Genomic DNA, 19022 nt, shown 5'->3' with positions numbered 1-19022 from the left:
CCACACAAGACCATCTCTTAAGTTTCTGGTAGATATTGAGCATATGCAAAGGTGTGTGCTCTCCATCTTATGGAGTGGCCTTGTATGACACGTGCTATTAAGATGAGTTGCTCCCTCTCGATCTCTGTACTATACTGTGTGCTAAACAAGCCCTGAAATTCCTTTTCTATGCAATATCTGCTCCTGAGGAGACCAAATAATACCCTTCTGCCAGGGTGTTTGTATGACCATTCGGAGAGGGTGAAGGTCAGAACTCAGGTATGTTTGTTCTGTATGGTGCACATAATTAACCCTTGGAACTCATTGCTGTAGGATATTGCCAAACCAATAGCTGAGCCATATTTAAAAAAGGATCAGAGACTGATTTTTCACAAGGAGGACATTCACAATTACATCACACATGGCGAACAATCAGGGTGATAAATCCTCATGCGTGCCCACTGATGGAGGCCAGGAAGAAGCTTGTCCCTTATGGGGAATCTCATATCTTCTATGGCAGCGTTGGAGACAGGATACTGGACAAGCTGAACCATTGATCTCTCTTGGCAACGCCTGCCACCAGACTTTGACGGTTGCAGTGTCGCTGAAGCTGGATTCTCATCTGATGGGATTGATTTTTATTCCAGTGCTTTAAAGACAATGAAATCTCTTGCAGCGCTCTCCTATCCCCAGATAAGAAGGAATAAAAGGAGGGGGCGTCTGGAAAATGCAGAATAAACCCAGCTGGCCAAATTCAGGGGTGGTCTAGTAGGTGATCTTGTAGGGGACCTTGTTCTCACTGGCTCTTGCCTAATAGTGTTGTAACTGGAGAGCAAATGTCCAGTCAGTGATAAGCTGAGATGGAGACAGAGCAGAGCTTCCCAGAAGTCCAGGCGAGGTGGAGTCCTGCTTTCTGATCAGGGTGCAGGTCCACTTTGGGATAGCCTCTCATTTTGTCTCTCCTTCAGTTTTATTCATTTCTCCATGGGGATCTTGGATGACAGGGGCAGGGAGACGGGCACTGCTTCTTGAAAGCCCTTTTGTGGTCTTTCAGGGCCCTTTGAGATATGCTGGGGCCTAGCAGCACTTTAAGCCCTACTAGAAAACTCCCCTCTTTCCTCTCTGACCTTCCTCAGCTCCCCTTGCTTCTGGTTTCTTCTCCCTGGCCAGGGACCTGTTGGCGCTTACTGCTGGGCCGTCCCTGTGCAAATGTTGGCCGGAGATATAACACTGGAGGCCTGAAAATCCCACTTCTGCTGCAGTCAAGGAGTGTGCTGTGTCGCTGTGTTCTGGGGTGTTTAGTCAGGAATCAAGTGTTCTTGGTGGCATTCTTGGCACAGGAAAACAAAGCTGGAGCAATAACGGAACAGCAAAGAAACCTTAAAACCGAACCAAAGCAGCTAACTCCAGGGCTGTGGGTGGTGAATGGTTAATTCCCAGGAGCAGCCAAGGATGTCGGCATGCAGAAAGGCCCACAGCTGTTACACTGAGTCATCCGTTGAAGTGGTGAGACGCTCAGTGTCCGTTTTGATGGTCGGCGTTGGAGAGGTAAGGCCATGGGATCTCCCCTCACGGTTTCAAGAAGATGCTGAGGTCTGATGGGGCTGTGATGCAGTAGGGCACTGAAAGGGCACAAGTCTCGGCCGTTGTCCTGACGATACGGTCCCCTTGCCCCGCAAGGCAGCCTGAGTGACCGGGGCTAATGGGGTCCCATGGCGGCATGGGAGAATGGAGTTCCACTAACTGTCCTCATCCCTGCATCCAAAACCTCTCTCCCACGTGCTACTCCAGCCCCTGGTCTGACCAAAGGCAGATCACTTAGAAGGACTCCACAGATTTGGCTCTCAACTTCTGGTCTCTTGTCAGCTGCCCCAGAGCTCCAGGTTGGAACCGAGAGCCGGGGCTGTGTGTGAGTTGGAGCAGTACTTCCGAATAACCCGCCTCCATTCTCCCTGCATCACCCCCACCCCACTGCTGCCCTGGACGGCTCAGGAGCCTCACCCACACGTGCCGTCTGCCCCCATCACCCCTGAAGTGTGTTTCCAATGAGTTGAGAGCCAGTGCTGCCCTGGTTTTCTCCCTCCCCAGCCTTGCAATTCTGTGGCCGCTGCCCTGGCTGGCTGCAGCGGCAGCGAGGGGGGCAGATTGGTCTGGGTTAAGCAAGTGAAGTATGGAAGAACCTCGTTAATGGAGCCTTCATTATCTGTCTTCACAAAACTCCCAGCCGCCTTCCAGCAGACAGTGGGAGCCCCAGGCGCTCCGGGCGACAGGCCGTAAGAGCTCTGCCACCCATTCTCTGGTTACCTGATTTGGGGCAGGTGCCAGTGGGATCCTCTAATCCTGGTTCCCACGGTATTTAGGCGGCCGGGCTGTACCTGCTGCTGGAATGGCCCAAGATGGGCCTTACTGCTGTGGATGGTGCCCTCTGCTGGCAGCCGTTTTTCAGTGCACGAGTAGCTCGCAGGTTGCTTCCCTGAGGTGTGCAGAAATGGGCAGTGCGTGGTCTGTGTGACTTTTCGGGTCGGTGTGTCAAGCACAAGAGAGGGAGCTGGTTCCAGAAGCTTGGGAGACACTCAGGGATTTGCAAGCAACTGAAGGGAGAAATGACACTGGTAGGTCTTGGGTAGGCCTCCAAATCCCTGTCTGCTAGCATGGGGAAACACCCAGAGCATGTGACCATGCCAGCTAGAAAGCAGGAAAGCTGCTCCCTCCGCTATGAGCATTTAACAGGCAGCTTTGTAATGGGGTGAACAAGGATGACAAGTTGCTGGGTAAGTGACTCAGTCCGGGTGATGAGCCCTGCGTGAAAAGAAACAGGGATGTGAAATACCTTGGCTGTGTCCTCAGTGTGCCCCCGCGTATGCTAACAAAAGCAGCGTGGGCGTGCTGAACAGACAGGAAAGGAGAGACCATGGATGCTGTTTTAGAGACTTAAATACCTTGGAGGATCTTGGCAAAACAGCTATTTCCTGCTACTCGTCTGACCAGCTGCCTGCGTCTAGCCTCCTAAAGAAGCAACTTCCAGCATGTCTCCATGCTCCTGAATGCCTCTGGGAGGATGATCCTGGACCTCATAACCAATGGGCCTCACAGAATCATGGAATCTCAGGGCTGGAAGAGACCTTAGGAGGTCACTGAGTCATGAAACCACACGGGCCGGAATTGGGCTCGCAGCTGTTCTGCTTTCCACCTGGAGAGAGACCACTAAAGTCAGTGGGGCTCTGATGAACTTGCGCTGCTACAGCTCAATGTCCTAGATGAGTACCCAGGGTTGGGGCTGGGATGTAACTTACTTTCCAGGCAGTGAGGTCCTTCTGATGGTCTCTCTTGATCTGAAGAAAGGGACATGGGGGATCCTGTCTGGGGTGGAGCTGGAACGCTGGGCCAGAGGGTATTCTATTTCCTTCAGCCCATTGTAAGGCTGTCCTTTCCCACCCAGCCGCTCCATGAATGATTCAGAGGATCGCTGTATTGGCAAGGAGCAACGTTCACAGGAGTCAGTAGCGGGCTCTGGATTAGTACCCAGAGCCTCTAGTGTGCAGCAACCTTTCACTGCACTGTTATGAGAAGAGTCTTTCCCAGCAGGCTTCTAGTGCCTTGTGTATCTGGCTGGGCTCATGAGATGCGGGGAGAGGCCATTGCTGTGGCATTTAGGTGCTTCTGCGCAGCTGAGTTCTGGCAGTAAGAGTGCCACTTCCATCACCACTGATCCTTCCCCCAGGTGCCTGCTGCCAGCTGCAGTGGAGAAGACGTATGGAATCTCATAGGCACATTGCCAGCTTTCCAGAGGGCTTATCTGCCCCAGCTGTCTTCCATGAGCTACCAAAAAGTGCCTCTGGTAGGGTGCCCGTTCATGTAGTTGAGGGTGAGGAATGTAGCCTAGTGGGGAAAGCACAGGCCTCAGAGCTAGGACCTGCTGGGTTCTAATCCCAGCTCTGACACTGATAGACATCTGTCTTCTGTCAAGTCCCATGCTCTCTTCTCTGCCTCAGTTTTCCCTGTCTGCAAATTGGGGATAATAATCCCCTACCTTCCTAGGTAAGATGAAAAAGATTATTGTGCATAACGCCTTTTCCACAGAGAAAGTGTTATGGGTTTCAAAGCGCTGTTACAGTGCTGGAAATCTCCACTGTATTGTACGTTAAACTGTTTTTCCCAGTCCATCAACATCTCCTCGGACGGTTCAGTTTGATCTTGAATATCTGGGGCAAAGGGAAATTCAAACACTGTCTGAACTGGTTTGCTGCCCTGTAGCATGTTCTCGTCGCATTCAAAGAATAGCGCATGCGGCACCGAAACCAAGGCACCCACTGTGACGCGAGGGAGGAGAATGGATATGGACAGAGGCACATTGTGAGCCCCCAGCCTGCCTCTGGATTGCTACCACTGACTCTTGTGACATCAGTGGTGTCAGTAGTGTTACATGCTGGTGAAGCTGGGCTCTGAACCAGGCCCGGGCCGGTTCCAGTCTCGTGTTTTCAGTGGCCCATATCACTCTCGCAAGGAGCCCCACCTGGTCTCACGCTGAGGTCGATGCACTGAAACCCGTCAGGTGGAGCCAGTGGAATGGAGATCACGATCCTGCCCCCTGGGTATCCACATGTGACTAAGGCCAATTGGCTTTGGCTTCTAAGTCCCCTAGACCCACGCCACACAGGTGGGTATCAGCCTCCTGAGCTTCTCTGCCAACGCGTGTGCTCAGTAACTTGTCTGTCGCCCGCCCTGGTGGTTCTCCGGAAGGTTGCACATGCATATTAATTGTGTTACGCATATTAATTGTGTTACGCTTCTCCTCCACAGAGGGAGACCCGCTCGCAGCTGAAGTGTAACTAATGATGCCAAACCTTCTTCGGAGGCGTGTGGTTGTCTCCCCTCCTGCTTCCCGTGTCTGTTTATTTGACCCCACCCCACTTCCTGTGTCTGTGGTTGCACCTGGCTAACCTGGTTCCTGTCTCTCTGGTTTTTTTGGGTGTCGCCGTGTGCTCGCTCGCTTGCATGCAGTTGCGGAAGGGCCCTCCAGTGCCACCACCTCCAAAGCACACCCCCTCCAAGGAGCTCAAGCAGGAGAACATCATCAGTCTCTTTGATGACAATTTTGTCCCCGAGATAAGCGTGACCACCCCGTCGCAGGTTAGCTGCCCTGCCTTGCCTGATCTGTCGGCTCCCACTGTCCTCTGCTTAGAGGTGTCATGCCACGAAACCTGGTCAGGCTGAGATGGCCAATAGGATACTGAGTCGATTCCCCCCTGAACAGCTGGTCAGTTTGAAACCAGCCTGGAGTGGTGAGGCCCAGAAGCCAGGGCTGTGTGGTGACACTTCTCCCGGTCTGTGTAGAATGAAGGAGGAGAAGCCTGGTGGAGAGGTCCCAAAGCTATCTCTGTGCTTGTGTCCAGCCAGCTGCAAAGAGGGGCTGGGCCATGAAGGCTGATTGTTTCTCTCACCCCTAGACATGGTTCCCCACCAGGTCTGGGGCAGGGACTTGTTGTTCTGCTGCGATACACTCCCAGGTCCAGCTGAAGGTAGCTGTGGGCCCTCAGCACCTCTGAAAATCGGGATCCTATTGTTTTAAAAACCCAAGTGTCTCAGGAACCCAGTGGAGTGGGCAAGAAACCACTCGCAGGGCAGGGCTGGGTATCAAGGACTTCACTCATTAGAGACATCAGCCACAGGCATCTTTTCAGTGCCACTGGCTCTCTGTAACACAATTAGCTCTCTTTGGATGGTGCCGGGCATCTTGCTGACATGATGCTGGTGGCTCTTAATCAGCCCTTGGTCTCTGCAACTAATGACCTGAAGATGAAAGGCAATTTCAGAGGGAAAATGGTCCTCTCCTCCCTCTCTTTAGTGTGGTTTGCAGCTGGCTGGGGAAGTGGGTGGGTTATTCAGTATTGGACCTTTGGGTACCATTCCCTGTGCCGATAGAAGCCTGACCAGTTTTCTGGATTAATTGAGACTCTCATTGTCTTTTTAAATTCATCCCTCAAGGACCTGGGTGACACCTCTAACAATGCTCCTCTGTGACCATCCTCGCGTTTCCTTTAGCAACCTCAGTGGCCTGTGGCTTTCTTGCTTCCACCCAACTGCTGAGAAACAAGACATCCACAACTGGGAGAGAAGAAAGTGGGGCCTCAAGTTACATTCGGTTCTCGTGGGGGCTTAGAGAATGAAGGGATGACACAGGTATAATGTCAGAGTCCTCCACCTCAAACAAGCAGCGGTGGGTTACCTTTATGGGGGTCCAGGCTTGTCCGGAGCAAGGGACTCCCAAGGAACAAAATCCCACACTTCCAAACAAAACCTTTCCTCCTTTGCTAAAGCTCTGAAAGCAGGTCAGGCTCCCAGCCCTGTCCCCGCTGCTGTATTCTTCAGGCAACAGTTAGTTGACAGCTGCTTGACAGATGCTTGCCTTTGTTTTTTGGAGAGGACCATTTTTCATGAAAGCTTGGCTGTGTCATGCTCGTGCTGTCGCAGACAGAGGAGTCTCCTTTGAAGTGGGAATATAAAGGAAGAGGTGCAGGTGTGTCCTTCAAACTCTGGTGCTGATTGTCCAACGTAATATTACACCAAGGTAGGGGAGCAGACTGTAAAAGTCGGTGGTCTGAATTGTCTGCAGAGGGCCAGCTTCCAGACTTGGGTTACTCCCAGGTAAGTCTGGAGTGACTCTGTCAGAGTCATTGCATTTGCGGCCATGTAACTAATCGCAGAATCTGTCCCAGCATAGTTGCCGTTGGGGGTTTGACACTTTTCAGGGTGTGTTGCTCCTGCAGTGTTCTCTGTCTACCATGACACCCTGTCATCTCCACTGGAATAAGCACCAGGGAGTTAATGAAGGCAATGTGGTGTCAGTTTTCCCTCTGAACAGCCTGCATCAGTTAGGCTCGGCCTCTTGATGGATTAATTATTGGCATGCCAAGTTCTGCAGAGGCTTCGGTGAACCAAAAATCAGTGTGAATGGATGGGATCTTAGCGAAAGCACGGCTTTCTAGTTCCCAAAGCAAACTCCATCTGGGCAGGAGGCCTCTGTTGACCTGCCTGGGAAAGAGACTGGCTAGAAGGCCGTAAAAATTGCTTTGGTTCTGTGGATCTATCGCACGTTAGAGTGAAATCCTTGCCCTATTAAAATCCAATGGGAGTTTGTCCACAGAGGACAGGGATTACTGGAGACAGGATTTCCCCAGGTATTTCTGCTTGGGGTGAAAGACAGCAGGTTGGGATGCAGTGTACTGGACCGTTTCCCCGGTTTTGAACCCAGATGGAGTTTGCTTTGGGAACTAGAAAACCGTGCTTTTTACACATTTTGGGCAGGGTCCAGGAGTCTTTGTTTTAAGCATTGAAGATTTGCAGGCAGAGAGATGGGCCCGCACCAAAATCCCTGGTCAAGCAAAAGCCATGGGTTCCTGACTCGCCCCACGGCAAAGGGCCGGAAATCCAGATCCAAATTTTTTTCTGAATCCATCTCAGCTGCACGAGTGCTCTGTGCGTGTTGACGTAACAGGCGAAAGCCACTGGCCACTGAGCAGTTCTTTACTTCTCTCCATGCCTGAGTAACTTGCAGCATGTCTTCATAACTGATGGTCATGTCTGTTATATTGTTTGTGTCACGTATGAACACCTGCGTTTAAACAGGAATTCCAGCGTACGGAAGGTCAGTGCGCACAGCTCTCAGATGGGAACTGCTGCGTCACCCTAACAGGCGCGATCTCGGAGAGAGAATGCTTGTTTCTAAAGCGGACATCACTGGAGCCCTCAGCATCCGTTAATGTTTGGTGTATTCCCTGGGGCCATTTCAACATGCACTTGGGCCCTGTATAAGATAACTTTAGGGGGTGAATTAGGCCAACGGCAGGAAGCCCTAGTCCATGGCCTCTTGAACAGCAGGTAAGAGCTCAGTATAGACAGAGCCTTTGATCTCTCAGCACCAAGTGCAACATGGAAGGTAGAACATCTGTTGAAGACGTTGCTCTGCTGGAGAATTGTCTAGGGCAGTGATTCCCAACCTGGGGTCTGTGGACCCCTGGAGACCCAGGAAAGTATTGCAGAGGGTCTGCGGGGGGGAAGGAGAGAAATAGAAATGATCATAGAAATTGTTTTTAATAAATTTCAAAGTTACAATCAATTATGTTTTTAAATTAGATCTCTTCCAAGTATGTGATTAATTGCTGTTCTCAAATCGATGGCATGGCTCCTTTGTGTAACGAACCTATTGCAATGGTTAGAGGCATACAAATGTTCGCCATACGTTCAACTTGGATGGAGGTCTGCCCAAGGTTTTACAGGGGGATGGTGACTGGGGATCTGCATTAGTGAAAACTGGAACCACTGGTCTAGGGACTCCAGCAAGTATTAGAGGCTGGATGCTAGAAAGTATTCCCCACGTTAGGCTGGGGAGCTGGATGGCTGCTGGCCACACAGCTTCCTGTGAGGCTAATCCTTGTGCCATGAGCCCCTCAGAAGAGGGTAGCTGTGAAATGCAACTGGGAGTAAACCACATTGAGTTGGAAAGTAACAAGGGTGTGACCACCTGCCTGGCACTTTCTGTCAAAACTGTCACGGCTTTGCTATAAAATACCAAACTTTATGGTCCCTTTCTCCCTGGGATGGAGCAATGGATTCATGTCCTAACTCATACTAGAGCTTGTTGATAGGTAATCAGATGTGTTTATTCAGCAGTCAGAGCGGTTTGATTGGAGTTGAGTGACAGAAAACAGCCTTGGCTGGAAACGGAAATGTAGTAGAAATTATAGGGCCTTTCTTAATGAAAGAGCTGGACAGGAGACGGGCATCTCATAATGGCCCTGCCAGAACCTGAAAATGAGGAAGTGGCATTAGCTATCAGTTCCCTTTATATTATGGTTACCCCGTCTCCTGTATTAAAGGCAGTTCAGGAAGGCACCAGTAGTGCCATTTGTTTGTGTATTAGTCAAAATAAAGGAACTTGCTCTCCTGGCTAGTAGACAGCAGAAACTTCTCTTGACCAGCTGTATGTGTCTTGGGAAATACAAAGCATATTAGTCCCAGTGTAAGTCTGAGGACTGGACATTTGGCCCTTGCACTGATGGGCATGGGATTGGATTGCAGTCGGGAACCATGGGTGGATGTGAATGCTCAGCTCTGATACATGACTGTGGGTGACATTTGGAATCTGAAGAGAGGTACCAGAGAAGCGTCTTTAGGAATTAGGGGTGGGACTCCATTGGCCCCACCTTCCAGGTTGATGTGCCTCCTCCTCCAGGCTCCTGAGCAGCGGTTGTAGATACAATGGGTGAACTGAATACAGGCAGGCGGTGCAGCCAATAGTGACTCATCCTGAGGAGGATGGGAAGTGAGTCATGAGCTGTGAGCACCACGTAGCTGTTACTGATACAGAAAAGCTGCAGAGGACAGTTGGAAGGGGATGAGAAGCCCTTTGCAGCCATACCAGACCACCCTGACTTGGCCACAGAGCCATTCAGAGGAGCAGGTTTGAGTTCTTGGTTTGCATGTGTTTCTTGGTGCGTGGCGCGTGCTCGCAGGTACCCTGCAGTCCGGCGCACAGAGGTAAGCATGGAGGCATCCATTGTTACCATGCCTACATGCTCCTTCTGCATCTGCACCCTGAGCTCTGGATAGCTACTGCCGAGTGTCTCCTGTATCCGTCTAATGCTCACGCTGCTTTTCTTCCTTATTGCTGCCAAGTTTGATGCCCCTGGACCCTTCCAGGAAGGAGCCAGCCTGTTGGATCTGGATTTTGATCCTATTAAGCCAGATGCCAGCCCTGTGGGAAAGACCCCCACACCTGCCACCCAGGTTTGTTACTATCTCTCCTCCCTCTTCCACGAGTCCAGGAATTGTTACCAGCTGCAGAATCAGCCTGTGCCTTTGATGCATATTTCCATATTGACTGAGCTCTCAAAGGTACGCATTGTGCACATGGTCCTGCAGCTCTCCCAGACGCTGGTGAACTGCACCTGGCTTTATACATGCAGAGGTCTGATCTGCACAGAGAAAGTGGATGTTGGTGGGGACACCCAGTGTACCCTGCTCTGAGGGTTTGGCTTTAGAAACTCAGTTAACATTCATCTCTTGGCTAGCATCAATCATGTGTCACATAGATTTAACGTTGCCCTGGTTGTATTGCTGGGTAACCCAGCCTTCTTGCCAGGCTCTTCACAGTCAGCACCCCAGCTTGTTGATGGCAAGAGCAGAGAGACTTTTTTTAAACAACCAACATGTGAATAATCCAAAGGTATAAAACTTTGTATTATCTACCTCTGTGGGTTTGTTATTGTGTAATTTACCACCATAGAGGTTTTACTTCTTGACACCATCAGGTGCAAGCTACTATCTAAGGGTACATCTACACTGACTGGGAGATCAACCTGGGGTTTGACTGCACACGCCCAGTGGGGACATGTGAAATCAAGCTATTGGGTCTTGATCATCGACCCACATGCTCATTATTGCAAGGAGTAAGGGAGGTCAGCAGGGGAGCCGATTTCTTTGAGCTAGTGTGGTTGTCTACCCCCGCATACACTTGCAGCGTCGCTGTAGTAGTCAAAGGTGAGATGCATTGAGATGCAAATCCAACGTGTGACGCAGGAAGGTCTCAATAATTATGCAGCGGAAGGTGGAAGCATGTGCAGAATGATGTTTGCATTGTTCCCATTGATTAAAATAAGTATAAACCTGTCTTTGTTCTCGTTGCTCTTTGACATGCTTAGTCTTTGCCCTGGGATTTGTGGGAGGTAAGAATTTTATACAGCTTCCGTTTCGGTCAACTCTTCCTGTACACCTCTGCATGTGTCAGCACCGCTGCTTTGCTCCTGCTCCCTCTCCGCCATGCCAGTATTGCTCTCTGCACAACCCGCTTTTGTGTTCCATTCTGCGTGTCAGAAGGCAGCCCTACATTACAGCACTGCACTTGTCACTCCCCAGCAAAATTCCCCATCGCCTGCGCCAGGAGCTCTCCTGTCTTTCCTCTGGTGTTTTGCATTGCCTGAAGCCTTCCTTACTGCTTCCGCACTGTCGTATCTGCTCCTTTCCTCTCCAGACTGCTCAACCTTGGTCCTCTCTCCCTGTCGTTGTGCAACATGCATGTCTCTCAGCTGCCGCTAAATTTTATCACCTTCCTCCCAAGAACCAAGGGGCTTAAACTGTATCAAGGGAGGTTTAGGCTGGACATGAGGGAAAAACTTCCTCGCTGTCAGAGTGGTTAAGTGCTGGAATAAATTACCTCAGGAGGTTGTGGAATCTCCATCACTGGAGATATTTAAGAGCAGGTTAGATATACATCTTTTAGATAAGGTCTAGATGGGACGTGGTCCTGCCGTGAGGGCAGGGAACTGGACTTGATGACCTCTCAAAGTCCCTTCTAGCTCTATGGTTCGTATATACAAATCTGGGACATCTGCTGGGCTTTGCTGCTTATGGCTGATCACTATTACCAAAAACGCCATTTTGTTTATGGGCAAAAAAGAAATCAGTTTCCATAGTGTTAAAGGGCCAGACCCTCTGCTGGCTAAAATCAGAGGAAGGAAATGGACACCAGGTGACCATCTGGCCCTGGGTTCCCTGTGGCTGTTGAGGTGTCTCCAGTTTGTAAGCCCTGGGCATGTTGAGAAGGATGCATTATTGGCTGTTGAGGATGATCTTTGTTTCTGCTTTGTGTGCATTGTCTGTCTGTCTGTCTGTCTGTCTGTCTTTGCTTTTTTTAAAAAAAGTCTGTTTTTATAGGGAAAACTGAGTGGACAAGTGTGGTTGCAGATGTCTGGCTACTGCTTGGCAGAACAGCCAGCCCCTTTGAGAAGTGTTTGGTCTTATCCTCCCATCATGGCCTGGCATGAGTCAGCTAAGAGTTCCTTCCCCAGGCAAACGAGCACCAGTTACACCCAGAAGCTGTTGTTTCTTTGCTATTTTGGGGTATCACTGTGCCAGATTGAGGAACCAACTGTGTTCTTCCCCTTTTGTGCCTTCCCACACAGTGGCAGGGATCAGTAGGCTCAGGTGGACTTGAAAACACCCCCTTCTTCTCCATTTATACATGAGGAAATAAATTGGCTCAGCTGTGTTTTTTGCAATTAAACCAAGCATAGCTGGGGAGAGGTAACTTTGAATACAGTGAGAATTGGCCCAAATTGTGACTCCCTGCAACTCCTAATCAGCTTTGCGTTTAAAAGCATTAGCTCTGAAATAAAACAAATTGTTGCCATCTTTGGTCTTTCGCTTCTTGTTGGAAGCGGGGGAAGGCTGCAACACTCTGGAAAAGTCCTTATTCCTCTTATTCCTGGCCTGTGTGGGAACAGGGAGCTGTGTGTCATAGGAGCACCTGGGAACCACAATCTGTATCCCCACTGTGACAGGCACCGTGTGCACAAGTGAGCTAGGTGTGGCACTGAAAGTCGTTTTAAGCCACCTTTCTGCTCCCATATCCTCGGAGCTGGTGTGACCCCACCTGGACTGAGAGCAGGGTCAGAGCTATGCCAAAGAAAGAGCTGCCTAGGGACCATTGTCCCAGCCAGGGACCACTGCAACATCTTGCCTTGGCCCACCCTATACATTAAAAGGCGGGGGGATGTTTGGGGCTATGTCTCCATTGTACACCGCTAGCTGCAGTGCGTAGCTACGCACGCCAGTGAAAGCTAGGCCACAGCCACATTGCTACGCACGCCAGTGAAAGCTCTGGTGGGCCCAGGCAGTGGGAAAAAGATCCATCAGCTGCTGCTGCTGGAGCCTTGCACTGTGCTGGAGGAGACTATGGTTGTGGGACACTACACTGCTCAGAAAACAGCTATGTAGACAAGAGAGCCACGCAGTGTTTTTATACCCGTAGGGTGTAGGTGTGTATTTACTCACCTGAGCAGTCCCTCTCTGTCTTCACCTTTACGTATCTCCATGGTAGGGGTGGCTGTGTGTGGTCTGTTCTCCATGCTGCCAGAGAGCAGTTTGGTCACGGCATGTGTGAAGCTGCTGATTGCTTACCGAACGGGTGGTGGTCTTTGTTTTGTCAAAGCTCCCTAGCGTGAGGAAAGCAAAGGCTCCTACCCCAGCTCTCTGTGACTTTCCAAATGACTTGCATTGTCCCTGCGCTGCTACATTGAAAGTCCCTAACATAGTCTGTGTTTACACTAGACAAAGTAAGTTGACTGCAGATACGCAATTCTAGCTACGGCAATTCCATAGCTAGAATCAGCGTACCTGCGCTCGGCTTACTTGGCCATCCCTGTTGAGGAAGGTTGATGGGAGAGTTTTTCCGATCGACCTCCCTTACACCTCTCATCTCGCGGGGAGTACAGGGGTGGACTGCAACCCCTGAGAGGCTGATTCTGCACATCCCTACTAGACATGCGAAATTGAACCCCAAAAGATCAATCCTGAGTGGGTTGATCTTCTGGGCTGGTATAGATGTAGCCATAGAGACTTAAGCAGGTGTCCTCCAAATGCATTTTGCTGAAGGCCAGGAGACTAGCTGGATTCCAGCCTCTGCTCATTAAACACAATTTCTGCAAATAAGCTGGCTGGTAAACTCACTTGCCCGCCATGGGGTTTCTTTTTCACCTGTCCAAACAAAAACACAGTGGGCCAAATGGATGTTGGTTGCTGTCAGACCCTGTTACTAGCTCATTGAATTTAAATAAGGAATCCATTAAGGAACCCGGGAGCAAATCTAATTAAACAGGAGCGTTTTGTGTAGCATTCCATGTGTTCCTGGTTAATACAGTGCTACCCTGGCTGTAATGGGAAGTGTCTAGAAGGTGGTTATAGGTCAGCTTTCCAGAATCTTCACTGGTGGTGTAAGGCTGACAATGTAGTACTCAGCAAACATCAGGAAGGAACTGATTTGGATAAGACCTATCAAAACAAAAAAGCAGTAAAGTAGCACTTTAAAGACTAACTAAATAATTTATTAGGTGAGCTTTCATGGGACAGACCCACTTCTGCAGACCAGTGGGTCTGTCCCGCAAAAGCTCACCTAATAGATTATTTTGTTTAGTCTTTAAAGTGCTACTTGACTGCTTTTTTGTTTTGGTAGTATATAGACTAGTACAGCTTTCTCTCTGTTTCTAATTGGATAAAACTGTGTGTTAAATTAGACCTGGAGGAAGGTTGGTGGTAGTTAATGACAATGTTGGGCCAAGGCAATTATTTTTCAGTCGCTGCTGCTGTGATTAGCAAAACACAGGAAGTTGGAGGTTTAAGACTGGAAATTAATTGAGAATTGAGAGAATTGGTGGTGGTTGCTTGACTCATGGACAAGTTCATCCTGCATTGTGAGAGTTAACTGGTCATCCCATGGCTTGGCTCATGGACATGTGGTATCTGAGAGGCCTGCTGGGTGGAAGCAGAAGGGGAAGGGTTAGACCTAGGTGTGATGCGGGGGGAAAACAGGCTGGATGCGTCATCCTTGTGGTGAGATCGGCTGGGGAAGGGTTGTGTTTTCCTGGAAGCTTCTCTGGCCCTCCACTCGACAGCTAAACTAAAATTTGGGTGTTTAGCTCTCCCATGACTGGAGGGCAGGGAGAACCTATGGACGCAGATGTGGATCAGGGCCAAGGCCCGACCTTGTTACTGGGTCCCCCTTTATTGTGCTTTACTGAGGGTTTTGAAATTAGATGAACTTGTGAAACAGTAAAATCAGAAGCATGACCCGTGGAGAAGGCTGCCCCAGTGGACAGGCTCTCTGAGCCTCTGTTGAAGGGATTGATGTCACTTGGTATTTGTTTCAAAGCCAGTTTGCTGTGCTGTGTTATGACCCTCTCCCGGTCTGTTCTGCAGCTGTCCACCTTGCATGTAACACCACAGGGCCTCATTTTCCCCCTAATGTGTCAGGGGAGTGACTAGCTAGTGCAAAGAGGGCTGAGCCAGCCTCTGGAGTCCAGAGGTTTTTTCACTGCTCGGTGGGTGGAACCTCCTGAGGTCACCCCTCCTCTTCTCAAATACGGCACCATGCGGAGTGTCTTTTAATTAAAACAATTAATCTTCCTGAGCAGCTTCTGCCCTAAACAAATGATGAGAAGCCCCTTAGCTGGCTCTTCCGTAATACCCAGAATCGTTGGTCTCATGCTGGGTTGAAGTGAATTGTTCACACATGCTTTTCTTGGCTGGCCTATCCATTGAAACCCTTGAAGGGACAGCGAGTCGTGTCCTGTGGGGCTGTTCTCTGTAGCATAGTCCCTTGGGTTAGGAGATGCAAAGGACCAATTACTCTGTGTCTGTCTGTCTCTTGTCCTGGTAGTGTTCAGCATACATCACAAGCAACAGAAGGATCCTGGGATTTGCTGATGGAATTGCAGCTTTGTTTCCATAATGTGCTCATCTGCTTGTGATCTTCTGAATTGCAAACAGCTGCCCAGCTGATCCGTACCTCGGTGAATGTCTCACTTTCTGCTGGTTCACCTGATTTACCATGCACTTCTCCGTTTTTGTCTTCTCATGTGACCACCCACCTCCACCTGCCTCCTCTCTTCTATCTCTCCCTCTTCCCCCAATCCCAACCTCCAGCCTGAAAAGGCATCTTCTAGCGGCATGGATCCGGGTCTCGCTGACAACCCTAGCGATAGCACTTTTGCTGTGGATTGGTCCAGCCAGCCCACAGAGACCCAACTGACCCAAGTAAGTGGAATCCAACTCAGTCTATCCAGAATGCAGCTCTCACATGAGTAAGGGACAGAGGGAGCGATTCTGACCTCTGCAGGCTGGCATCTGTGTTCTAGGACATGGACAGCAGGAGGTCTGGAGATCCCCACAGTGCCTAGTGCTGCACCAATTTAGGACAAGCAGATTACCTTGTACCAATGAGCTTACAGTCTAAACGCATGTGTCATGCTAGCAGCTCCAGTGACAGCACCCTCTACTTAAACCCTGTTCATGGCCACCAGTCTCCGGCTGTGGTTTTGCTGTCCTTACTTGGCAAGGAACGAGTCTTCTCCCACTTTGGGAGATGACATTTAGGAAGGTTGAGGCACTAGGTCTGCCCCGTCCTTTAAACTGCAGTCGGGCGAGGTGGGGGTCACATGGGAATGGTGGGTGACGATGTAGGAGGATTCATTCACAAACCTGCCATTTTTGGTTAAATCGGGGGCCGCTTTTCTCCAGCGCTCTAAGTCCAAGAGGAGGAGGTCTCAGCCAGGCTGCTCTCTCTGACCTTCAGCCCATCACTCTACCCTGTCTGCACGTCATTCTCTCTGCCTGTAAAATAGGTACAGTGCTTAAGCTGAGGGAACACAGCCCCACAGTGCAGTAGGGTGCAGCCAGTCCCTTAATGCCTGGACAATGCATTGAGGGGATCGCAGTGTAGTACCGGGGCCTTCAGCTCTGCGCAAGAGCAAAAAGAACGACAGTCCGGTCAGAAGCGGCTGTCCTGGCGCACTGATGCAGATTAGAACAGGGAGGCATCCAAGCCCCATCTGAACACACACGAAAATTGAGAGCTGTAAATTCTAGGCCTTCCCCCCTCCTACAGGAGTAAATGCCACATCTTGGTACAAGATGATGGACCTTACCTGCCAATAGCTTTCTTTACCCAGGGCTTTCCCCTAGGACGGGCTTTGTCTGAGCAGGAACCTGGCTCCTCAGATGGTGATACCCACTGGGAAGTATCTGCCACAGAGACACCTTTTGCTAAGGTTCTGACCGCACAGAACGCCCCAGATGGTTGGGTTGTCCTGCCTGCAGTGCCATTAACTTCAGTGGGACGTTGAATGGCTACAGGGATCTGTCTACGCTCAGCTCACGACAGGATCGTTGCCTGAGAGTATTTACACCATTCAGAATTCTGGAGTTCTGTAATGACAAGTGGTCCTAGACCTTGCTTTGGAAAACTCCCACCTTCTGTACTATGTGTAATATATATGTAGGAAATTATATGGATTGTCTGTAAGTAGATAAGTGTGTGCATTGTGTATTTACAGGAAGTATACATAGAAATATTGTAAGCCTGTCTGTATGCCATTATAGATTCATATGCACATTTTGTGTGTATATATTGCAGCGTGAGGACATGCATACACATAAAACACTTAACATATAGTAAATCTCTCCTGAAGATATTATAACTAGTCACTGTTGTTTTCTGAGTAATTGTTCTAGTCACAGCTCCGAAGAGCCTTGGGGCACATTCCCTGTTGTGGGATTCAACTGCCCTTTAAAATTCAGGTCAGTTCAATCAATCTATGAAGGCATCTGAGCCTTAAGAAAACCCACCTGTGCGTTGGAAATCCCATCTTGTTGGCTCACTAGGTTCTCGTGATCCCTTCTGGCACCATGGAGCGTGTGAATCCGCTACCTGGCAGTTGCTTGCTGGTAACTGTTCTTCAGGGCTAGATTAGTCTGGAGCTTTCTAGATTGGCCAAGGTAAGGTATGTGTTCTTGCGGTGTTTCAAAGTGGCATCTAATTTGTACCAGCTCACAGCCCCCAAATTTGAGCAGGCACAGCTGGAAGGCAGCATCTAGGCAGGGAAAATTTGGTGACTATTTCTCTCCAGGCATATTGGTGCCTTTCTCGGCCTCGCCTCCTGGGAGCATGAAGCTTTACGAGTATTGCTAACAAAATCCAAATCCATCACCTGGCAAGACATTTGGAAGTCCCATGTGCGCTAGACTGATCGTCTGGGTTTGCTTTTCTTCTCTCATCAACACCAGAGGGGTCAACTTCTCAGCTGGGGGGAATCGTTATAAGGCAGAAAATGTAGGAGCAAGAATAATTTTCCTGATTGCCAGGAGATGGCAGCAGTGAACTACGGAGGTTTCGTTGATCTGACAAGTTGTGATGTTGGCCTGGAGAGAGTAATCTTTACGTAGATCTCTTTTCCATATGCGGACAGACACGCTTTCCTGCCCTCTCCGGCTCTGAGTGTAACTATCTCCCTGGATTCCTCTTGTGTTGCAGCCCGCAGAAACCGCTCCTGCCGGTGCTGGAACAGCTGGGACGGAAGCTCCCCCTGCCAGTGCTGACAAAGCTGGGAAGGAAGCTGCAGCTGCAGCCGAAGCACCGAAAGCAGAAACTGACTCGGGATCTGCTCCTGTAAGAACATAGGGAAGGTGGGGGCCTCTGCTGGCCCACCCTGCTCTGAACATTGTGGGGGGCAGCCGTGAAACACACCGGGCCTCCTTTCTAGGTGTGGCTGCTGCTTGTGCAACTGGCCTGCTCATGTTGTGGCCCTGTTCACAAGCCAGAGTTGTACTGTTTGGCTTGCACGCGAGAGAACAGATGAGGAACCACCTCACTCCCTTGCCACCTACCCCTCCTGTGCCCTGACAGCCCAGCCGGTTGGTGACCTGCTGCAATTGTCATCAGTAGAATACTGTTCCCTGCCCACCTTCTGCTTCACAGCTACTGACCTCCATCCCGCCCGGCCCTTAGACCTCTATCTCTCTTGCTCTGAGCTCATGGCCTCGAGCGTGTTCCCGCCTCTCACTGCCTCCATGCCCCGGCCTGTCAGAGGGGAGGGGAATGGAGCAGAGAAACATAAACGTCCCAGCAGCGTGACACCACTGTGAATGTGACGGGGCTCCTTCCATGCTCCGTGCCACAGGGCAGCTCCGACACCTCCCCGAGAGCACACACATGCCCATGTGTTCCCCCAAAATCCCTTGCACCAGCTTCATCCCCCAGGCTAAGATCACGGTTCCTTACAAGCCCTGATCTCTGGGTCCTATCTGCCACCTTCTCGGCTTGCCCTGTCGTGCCAGCCACGGCTCTAAGCCGACATGGGCCAGCGTGCTTGGAAACCCCACTGGCGCTCGATGGCTCTTGGGATCCAGGGGAGGCTGCAGCTGAATGTGGTGGACCCCTGCGTTGGGGGAGAAGTTGACATGCTTTTCTTTTCAGTGCTGCTTTGTCCCTCCCCCTCCCCAGAGCTCCCTGCCTGCGGTTGTGGTGGAGACCTTCCCAGCCACTGTCAATGGCACCGAGGAGAGCAGCGCTCCTTCCGAACGGGCCGACATGCCCCCAGGCTTCCTGTTTAAGGTCAGTGTGGGGGGAGCGACATCCAGCTGATCTCTCCCTGCGACCCACGTTGCTGCGAGACCCAGGGCCGAGGGCCAGCCGGGGACTGTGCAGTGGGAAA

The 19022-nt window shown here is 50.5% G+C and overlaps 1 protein-coding gene across 5 annotated transcripts in view; it reads left to right on the top strand.

Moving 5' to 3' along the window:
• Positions 1 to 19022, top strand: part of BIN1 (bridging integrator 1) — a 151125-nt gene that overhangs the window by 123725 nt on the left and 8378 nt on the right. For 2 of the 5 annotated variants that reach the window (XM_075001306.1, XM_075001305.1), the window contains 4 exons: positions 4981 to 5109; positions 15457 to 15567; positions 17843 to 17977; positions 18812 to 18922. In XM_075001306.1, the coding sequence (XP_074857407.1) occupies positions 4981 to 5109; positions 15457 to 15567; positions 17843 to 17977; positions 18812 to 18922 (486 nt within the window). The remainder of the gene's footprint in view (positions 1 to 4980; positions 5110 to 15456; positions 15568 to 17842; positions 17978 to 18811; positions 18923 to 19022) is intronic. The other 3 variants (XM_075001308.1, XM_075001307.1, XM_075001309.1) reach the window with 3 other exon arrangements.

This window comes from Carettochelys insculpta, chromosome 8 (assembly GCF_033958435.1).
Source record: "Carettochelys insculpta isolate YL-2023 chromosome 8, ASM3395843v1, whole genome shotgun sequence".
NCBI lineage: Eukaryota > Metazoa > Chordata > Testudines > Carettochelyidae > Carettochelys > Carettochelys insculpta.
This window is presented reverse-complemented; position numbering and strand designations above follow the sequence as displayed.